We start from the raw sequence: 9,376 nt of genomic DNA, 5'->3' as shown, positions 1-9,376 counted from the left end.
CTTGGGTCTTGGGTCTTGGGTCTTGGGTCTTGGTGGAGGGCCTCCGGCCCAATAAGATTCTTTTTGGACCAAGTTAAGCTCAACGTTTTTGCCATTTCATTTCTAAAAAACAGCATGACATTTGTGTATAAACGACATATAGTTTGTCTAAAAACGACACGAAGTTTATCTGTTCGAAATGGATCAGAACCGAGTCAAAAAAAGAGAAACTTGCGGAGAAAATTGCTCAACGTTCCACTACGAGATCCTTGAGAGATTTTCGGAAAACGTTGGCAACAATTTCGAAAAACCGCTCTTCGTCTCCTCTTTATATATATCGACTCTCTTCTCTCTTCAATTCTGTATTTTTTCCGTATCCAAATCCAACAGCAAAATTCCTTAGCGTAAGTTTATATTGCGAGAGTGTTTCGTAGAGTTTATAGTTCGATAGGGCGATCACGAGTGAGGCGTGATTCGTCTGCCATGGTTGTATCCTGGGACTCTATATTCGTATAGTTCCGTCTAACGGAGCGAATATTTTGAGTTAAGGAAAGAGATTAAATCTCGACTCCATGTCTCTTTGCGAATACGATTTCTTATCGTTCTTGTATTTGCCTTAAACATTTGTATATTTCCTTAACATCGATTTTATTTTATCGTTTATGTCAGTCCGGTTTTCAGGCTTTTACAGTAAGAACCTGCATCTACTGTCATTAATCATCTAAAGATTCAGATGAAGGCAAATTAAGACACAGTTGGCACGCGAATTTAAGAAAAAATAGTTCAGTCTTCTGTTTAGGCCATCGATTCTTAATTGTTGTAGTTATCTATTTCTCCAGCCTCTAGCAGAATCCAAATGTATAATGTAGCTTCCGTTTATAACGGAACAAATGGTGTATGACATTGATAGATATTGTAATAATAACATGATAGTAAAACAAGAACAGTTATTGGATGAAATAGCCACTCAAGAAGAGCAAGAAGAAGAGGAAGAGACTCCCGAAGATCAGAGCTGTCTTCTGACCAGAGGTAAGTTGATTACCACCAAGTCCATATTGTTGATTCTGAGCAAAACCAGCGATCTCAACCATTTTACTCTCGAAGAAACTCTGAGCTGCTCCACAAGTTGGACATCTCCAATCTTCAGGCAACTTATCAAACTGAAACCCAGGAGGGATCGGGTACGATGGGTCACCCGCGGACTCGTCGTACTTGTACCCACACGATCTGCACTCGTAGATTCCAGTGTTCAGAACAGCGAATTTCTCCTCCTCTCTTCTTCGAATCTCGACCGCGTCTTCTTCGAGTTCGGGCGTTGTGGCGGAGTCGTCTCTTGAAACGGTTGAGCAGCGGGAAGGTGTGGATTGGTAAGTTGGGGTAGTGAAGACTTTGTGGTGAAGCTGTTGTTGTTTCTTGCCATATCTGAGAAACTGTGTCCGTTTGAGGGAAAAAGAAGAAGAAGAATGGAACTGAGCGATAGGAGAGAAGGAGGACACAGCAGTCGCCATGTTTTTCTTCGTTTAGTTTTTGGGTTTGTTCATTGTTTGGAGAGAAGAACGGGATCCACTGGACAAGGGAGAACTGAGAAGAGGTAGAGGAACGAAGGCTTGGATAAGATTTTTGAAAAGCATCGTGGCACCACGTGGACCAAAACTCTTCATGATAATCCTTTTTCTTTTCTTTTCTATTTTTGTCACTGATAATCTTATTTCTCTGTATACTTAAAAATATTCCTCGATTCCTTCCTATTTTTTTCTCTACTTTATCAATAAAGATATAAATAAAGGTATGTTTATAAAATAATTTATATATATTTGGCTATTTAAAATTAAATATAACATATTTAAATACATAAATTGCATTTTGGATATTTGAATATACATTCGATTCTCAGTTTTGCTTTGATGTTTTCGTTTTTTCAGATATAGAAAAATAAGAATCGTTCCAAATATTGTGTGCACTAATTTGGTTTCAGTCAATTTTTTTTATTCAGTTTGGTTCTGTTTTTATCCGAATGTCCTAGTTTCGCCATGCTCATTATAGGTCACTGGCAGTATTTTTAAAACCGGACCGATCTGATGATTGAACCGAGTTCGACCATGAACCGGATACATAACCGGATTGGGTTTAATAATTGGTTTGACCATGAATCGTCTTGTAGCCAGATTAGATTTTATAGTTATTAAACTGATAAAAACCATTTAAAACTATCAAAAATATTTAAACCATCCATATAAACATAAAACTAGTTTATATTGACAATGTTTATGTTTTAAATTCATTTATATTTTTATTATGTATCATCTTTACTAACATTATTTTTTTAATTTATACATTTGAAATATATTAACCCAGATTATTGAACTAGATTTGACCCGGTTGAACCATATTGAACCGTGACCCAAAAATTATTCGGTTCAGTTTTCAGTCCGGTTTTAAAAACACTGGTCACCGGAGAGAACCAAGTTCAGTTACTGAACGTTTGATGTCCCATTTACATACTTTCAAGTCGAAGAACTACAACACTATTGAAATTTGAAGGAAGTGCATTCTAAAAAAACTCAGTGAATTGGTTTCTCTGCCTAGAACCTCAAGCACATGTCAGCTTTGGTCGGATTGGGGAACGATTGTAGTAGCATGTTCATAGAATTCCAGAAGGATTACGACTAAAAGTTAGATGTGTTTGAAGCTCTTATAGCTTCTTTATGTTCTTGCTCTTGCATGTTTTCAAGAAGATTAGAGGAAAGAGATTGTATTGTAGTTGTCTTGAGGATTTGGTTTCTTCACCTCAACACTATCATTATGAAGACAATATAAATTTCTCCTCTGTTTTTTTTTCTTTCCATTGCTATATTTAAAAGAACATTGATTCAAGCAAAACATATTAAAGTGGACTTCTATTTCAAAAATGGATAAATGGTTTTTGATGAAAACTCGTTTTATATAGAAAAATCTAATAAATTTTATATATACTTCTCTAGTATAAACTAATCATATAGCTACGAAATAGTCACTAGGGGTTAGTGACTGAATTTCAAAAAAATAATCACGAATAGGTACGAAATACAGAAACAGTGAAAAACATGACTAAACGTGTCACACAAATCTGATATAGTGATATAGAGTTTCAAATCTCAAATTTAAAGCAGAGACTAGGCCTGACATTTGGGTCCCAATTGAGTTTCGATTTTTTCCAAAGGGGTTTCGGTTTTTCGGTCAGTTCCATTCGTGTTATATGAAAGTTCGGTTTGGGATCGGTTCGGGTCCTATCAAGTTTTAGTAAATTTTCAAAAATCCATTACAACCTGATGTACTTTCGGGTTCGTATCTCAATCGGTTCTTCAGTTTAAAAATACTAGATTTGCACCTTTTTGTAACCAAAACATAAGTCAAATCGGTTCTTCGGTTTGAAAGTACCTGATTTTTTACCTATTTTGTAACCAAACCATAAGTAAAATCGATTCAAAAATAAGAAAGGAACATCACACAGTGATCATTCAAAATCAAATTAAAGGTAAACATAGTTATTGATAGAAATAAAACCAAAAAAATAAAAACATAAAACAAAAATCAAGTTCTCATGAAATAAGAAACATTATTCAGTGAAAACAAAACCGAAATCTAAAAACTTCAAACTTCAACCATCAACCTTCGTATAATAGAGCCACCAACATTCATATATTAGATAATTATTTTAGATGTTCAATATATCTTAGTGTATTTTGGATACATGAAATTAAGATCATGTTTACTACAAGATCTTTTTGGGATTTTGAATATTTCAGATTATATCTGATATCCAATTAGGTTCGGATTCGGTTTGGATAATACCCATAAATCCGAAATACTATAAAATAAGATTCATTCGGTATTTATATCGGGTTCGAATCGATTCAGATTAGTTTTTATCGAATTGGGTTCGGTTTGAGATTCCAGGTTCGGTTTATTTGCCCCCTAGCGAAGATGGCTAAATTGGATTCCGCCGACTCCGATCTTGACAGATCCATGGTTTCTGGCTGTATTAATAAGGTTCGTGTATGGAAAGCTTCTCTTGGCTTTGCCATGGTGTGGTGGCCCGTAGGAGGTGCGTGGAGAGCACGATCAAGGTCTGGTGGCGATTTTTAGTTGGAGGGAGTTTACAGCGATGGTTTCCTTTACTAACATGACGTTTTGGTTCTCTTATTTTCACTTAGATTACCATCTAGGGTTTTTAGTCATTAGTACTTTCTAGTTGCTTGGGTTTTTCTTTAAGCTTTGTTCGTTTGTCTTTGAGTTTTGAGAAGTCACTATTGTGTGGTCCTTGAGATTTCAGTGCTTGCAAGCGGATTCCGAAGCTTAAATGCCGGTTATAGCGATTTTCGTGATGGTTGAGTTGTTTTAAGTCCTTGTAGCTTCAATAAACCGGAAGCTTCTCATGACTGACAGAGACCTCAACCCTTTGTTTAATCATGCAAGTTCTTTGAATTGCATTTGTCTTGGCGAGTCAAATGTATATGATTGATTTGGAGTTTTGCTTATGGTCGTGGTGTTTTTTAGCAACAGCCGGCTTGTGGCGTTGAGTTCAAATCTTATCTAAATTGTCGACTTGGTTTATCTCTCTTTGCTCTTTAGTTCTGATGTTTCAGACTTGTAACCACCTATGTTCGGGTTTGTAATGTGTTTGGTGAATAATAAAATTTTCACATAACAGAAAAGTACTGCCAAGCACTTGTTCAATGTTGGCAACCAAAAACACAAATAACTAAAAGTAATTTATTATATCATCCTTGAACTCATTAAATGTTTTACGGAAGGATTATTCCCACCAAACTACATGCCATACACAGCACGGATCCTTTATTGCAATACAATGGTTGCATATGTCCCTTTATGCCAATATTAATTGGCGCACTTAGTGTCTCCAGGTAAATGTAAAGCTCACACATTACATTTTACCAAAGCAACTAACAGCCAACAACAACAAACACTGCACAACCTTAAAGACGGCTACGGCCCCGTGAAGCTGGGGGTTTGAAACTCGCAATCCCGGTAACTTCCCTCCCCGTCACTAAGGTGTTTATGTCGTACGTCCCTTCGTATGTAAAAATGGGTTCAAGGTCACCGAAAGCCTGCAAATAAATTTTCACGTTTATATCAATTTATCGCTATTAGCCAACCAAGTCAGATATGAAGATTAGCTCGCTCACCTTTGCCACCAGAAAATCCCCTACAACTCCATTCCCACCAAGTAGTTCCCGACCTAGCGAAGCAGTTTCCCTTGCCTTGGATGAAATCCATGCCTAGTTGAACCACATCATTGGTTATACAAATGATAGCTATGTTTGATTCCTCCACTTACTCGAGCTTAAAGAATCAGCGAAGTTGAACTTGAATGGTTTGTAGGATACCTTTCCTAAACTGGCTTGACCTGGAGTCATCTGACCCGACTCATATAGCTTGCAGAGGCGCCAACCCATCATAAACATGGCTTGAACATTGCCCAGCATCTTCACAAGCTTCTGTTGGTTTAACTGGAAAGCAGCCAACGGTGCTCCAAATTGTTTCCTCTCCATTAGATACCTTGGAAACAAAACACATTCACAAAATGAATATGCTCATATTATGGTCACTCCTTAGATCTGACTGAAATACCTGTGACACATATCGTAGACTCCCATTGATATACCAATTGGTTGCCAGGCCACCATTACACGTGAGACAGCCAGGACCTATTCAAATATAGTACATAAAAGCAGTTAAAATAGCACAAAGAAAAGAGAAAGATGTAATTTGCTTGTGGTATAATTAATACTGAAGAGCATTCTGGATTATGTGGAGGCAAAACAGTACCTTGCTTGTGTCCTGAAATGAATTTACCCCAGGTAACCGCTCCTCATCCGGAACAAAGACATTCTTTAGTAGAATGTCTCCATTCTGAACAATACGTAAACCTATTTTATTCGGGATTTTAGTAACCGTTAGGCCAGGCGCATCTTTCTGGACTAAGAATCTGTAAAACGGTAGCTGATCATTTTATTATGCAGAAAATAAAGTCTATCCGAATGAATATGGAGCCATGTATGCTATAAATTAAGGTCCATACAAAATTTATTCTTCAGTACATCCAATCATATAGCAACCTAGTTCAGCATATTAGACACTGGATTTTCATGTTGAAATCAAGAGGCACTTTATTAACTTCAAACGACCTCTACACCTAAGATCTAAAAAACCCTAGAACCTAACATACCCGTTGACTTGGTTCGTTGTCGTATTCCTAGCAATGATGACCAAAAGATCTGCAAAGGTGCTGTTTCCAATCCAACGCTTTTGTCCCTCAAGCACCCAACCTCCTTCCACCTAATGAAGTAGACAATTTGAAACAAGTCAAAACAATGAAACATTCTCGTACAAGCAACTGAGTACAAGAGCACAAGAAGGTTAAACCTTTGTGGCAGTTGTTGTCAGAGCACTTGCATCGCTTCCATTGTCAGGTTCTGTCAAAGCCTTTATACAAGTGCAATATATGTAATGGTATCAACATCAGGTTTACATAACACAAAGGGATGCAAATTGTCTCGACGTACTCACCCAACAAGTCACAGTTTTCATCTGAGCCAAATCAGGCAAATATTTCTGCTTCTGTGCTTCTGATCCACAAAGAGCTATTCTTGACAAAAAAAAACATAAGAAAATATGCTTGTACAAATCATAGTATGCTTGCTGTTTATCCAATTAAGATAAAAACTGAACACGAAACAAGCTAAGAAAGAAATATTAGGACCTCTTACCAATAGTGAGCATGCCCAAAGAGGTATGCACCAAATTAAAAGTCCCACAGCTTGCATCAACTCTAGATATTTCCGCTGTAGCAATAGCATTGGCTGTGATGGAGAGGCCAGGACATCCATAACCCTGAGAAGTCAGACCAAATTAAAAAAAAAAAAACTGAAAATCAAAGAAAATCCCAGAAACAAAAAGCACTGGAAATTACCTTGATGGAGCCACCAGCAACACCTAAAGCTCCAAACTTTGGAATGATATGGAAAGGAAACTCTGCTTTCTCCCAGTACTGATGAGTTAAAATCAAAATAAGAACAATTATGTGACACAATGATACTATCAAATAAACCCAGAGAAAAAACATCCTGAACATGAAGATGTCTATCAAACATTGACCTCAGTCATTATGGGAGCAACTTCTTTCTCCATGAACTCTCTCACCCTCTTCCGAACAGCCTGTTCCTCCGGAGTCAATAGATCATCGAAATGGTAATAGTCTGAAGCTGTGAATAAAACAGATTGAGGCCACAAAATAACAACAAATCATCCAAAGAAGAAATACTAACTGCACGGTGGGAACTTAGAGGCTGGTGTTGCTTGAGGAAACGCTACAGATATCTCCATAGCTGGCAAATCAAAATACGAACTCTTCACCTTCTTCTCAGCATTATCTGCAACACGATCAAATTCTCATCTCTCAAATCCAAAACAAATTCAATTACTCGTTGTTATCTCCTATATGCACATGCATCATCTACAAATGAAAACAGTCTGCTAATTTGAAATCGCAAACTTCGCCAATCTCTAAACACAATCTAATTTGACGGAGCCAACGATGTTACTTGTTCGATCGGTGATCGACGAACAAATTGCACAGAACGATGAAAAAATTGTCAATTTCTGGAGGATTGAAATAAGATCACAGAGGACGAGACGTGCAAATAACGATGAGAAGAAAGGGAGGAAGACGAACCACGATCTGCAGATGAGAGCACAGTCATGGCGATGATCGTGATAGGAACGAAAATCGATACAATGAGATAGAATGAAATGATACATCAATAATAATCAGGCGTCCTGATTCAAGATCCGACCCGCTCACGTGGATCTTTATTTAGAATTTATTTTCAGATAAGCTAATATTATCTGTTTTTTTTAGAAAACAAAAACTTCGAGAAAAAAACAAAAATAGCACTAAATCAAGTTTTTGTTCCCAAACTAGCACTCAAAGTCAAAAGTCACAAAAATAACACTTAATGTTTTATCAAAAGTTACAAACTTAGGGTTTAGAGTTAAAGGGTGGGGTTAAGGATTTAGGGTTTAGAGTTTAGGGTTTAGGGTTTAGAGTTTAGGGTTTAGAGTTGAGAAATGAGGTTTTGGGATAAGATTTCAAATTTTGAAAAATAAAAAAATTAAAATTTTCAAAAGATAAAATGCTATTTTGGTCTTTTTAGTTTTTGAGTGCTATTTTTGTGATATAAACTTAGAAAAGTGCTATTTTGGAGATTTGCCCAAAAACTTTTTATAGAAATGTTTTCTGAGAAAATTTATTTTTATAGATTTTTTTTCTTAGAAATATAATTTATCTTTCTTCAGTTTTTTTTTGACATAACTTATTGACTAATCACCGGTTTGTATTCAAATTAAAAAACGTATTTTGTAACCGGGAAAAAACGTTTTTAAAATTAATATGGTACGAAAACAGGTTTTTTTTTTGGAGAATGAAAGCAGATTTTTTTTGGAGGGGGAGGGGGGATGGGTGAGTTAAGATTATATACCTTTTTCTCAGAAATTCAAACTACTAAAATAAAAGAAAAAGCTAAAAAAATTGGTTTTTTTCTTGACCAGATACAAAATAAAGATTACACTTGAAGAAAAAAAAATTTAAACGGATCTTTCGATTTATTTTTATTTTTATTTTATTTTTATTAATCGGGAGATATCTCAAACCCATGGAAAAATCCAAACTAATTTTCAAGAAGAGACGCAGCCCACAAATGGAACATCTTTCTGGGCTTTAGATTTATTGAGTTTTTCTTTTGTTGCTAAAGTAAAATGTAGACGTTGCGTACGGGACCCGTCTAGTTGTGAACAATAAGGCGACGTATTGTGTCGTTAACATTTCATCAACGACAGCAGCGAACATACATTGTTGCTATTCGTTTGTAGTTATCGCATGAGATGACTATTAGTATGGAAGCTTTGAAAATTACTTTGTTAGAGAATAAAAAGATTACAAATAGTTAGCTTCATCACTTTGTCATTGAACGGTTACACATCAGTCAATTATCGGTCCTTTTTCTGATTTTTCAATACGAAAATTATTTATGTTGTAGTTGTTTTTATGTAATTTGTTCGCCTCAAAAAAGAAAATTGTTCGACTACGGCATGGAAGCTCTAATGTTTCAGAGACAGCGAGAACTTTGGCAAGCATGCACTAACAAAATAAAATGATAAACCCCTATATATTAATTAAAAATCTTTTAAAAAGACGTAGCTTCAATTTTATAATAATTAATTTTTAAACTTGATAAGGTGGCAATCTCTGATGTCTTTTTATTGCTGATGTGGCAGTATCAGAAAGAGGTTAGAAAAACCTCAGTCTATAATTATTGACCTCTAGAGAAACGCATAC

General features: G+C 36.0%; 2 protein-coding genes and 1 long non-coding RNA gene across 3 annotated transcripts; 1 reads left to right on the top strand and 2 right to left on the bottom strand.

The window, feature by feature from the left end:
* Positions 1–822: 822 nt before the first annotated feature.
* On the bottom strand, positions 823–1,593 carry LOC106337191 (rubredoxin). The gene has a single exon (XM_013776254.1). The coding sequence runs from the start codon at positions 1,485–1,487 to the stop codon at positions 927–929; it is 561 nt and encodes a 186-aa protein (XP_013631708.1). The 5' UTR covers positions 1,488–1,593; the 3' UTR covers positions 823–926.
* A 2,283-nt stretch (positions 1,594–3,876) lies between these two features.
* LOC106342879 lies at positions 3,877–4,912 on the top strand. The gene is made up of 2 exons (XR_001269896.1): positions 3,877–4,085; positions 4,292–4,912. It is a non-coding gene; the product is annotated as an uncharacterized LOC106342879 (long non-coding RNA).
* On the bottom strand, positions 4,718–7,826 carry LOC106342878 (acyl-coenzyme A oxidase 4, peroxisomal). Its single transcript, XM_013781934.1, has 13 exons — positions 7,715–7,826; positions 7,308–7,412; positions 7,138–7,244; positions 6,953–7,030; positions 6,750–6,873; positions 6,550–6,623; positions 6,406–6,465; positions 6,209–6,318; positions 5,809–5,968; positions 5,611–5,687; positions 5,367–5,538; positions 5,166–5,258; positions 4,718–5,087 (listed from the first exon to the last, which is right to left on the bottom strand). The coding sequence occupies exons 1-13, from the start codon at positions 7,740–7,742 to the stop codon at positions 4,956–4,958; spliced, it is 1,320 nt and encodes a 439-aa protein (XP_013637388.1). The 5' UTR covers positions 7,743–7,826; the 3' UTR covers positions 4,718–4,955.
* Between the last annotated feature and the right edge of the window lie 1,550 nt (positions 7,827–9,376).

This window comes from Brassica oleracea, chromosome C4 (assembly GCF_000695525.1).
Source record: "Brassica oleracea var. oleracea cultivar TO1000 chromosome C4, BOL, whole genome shotgun sequence".
In the NCBI taxonomy this organism is placed as follows: domain Eukaryota; kingdom Viridiplantae; phylum Streptophyta; class Magnoliopsida; order Brassicales; family Brassicaceae; genus Brassica; species Brassica oleracea.
Note: the sequence above shows the minus strand (reverse complement) of the source record. Positions and strands in the feature narration are given on the sequence as shown.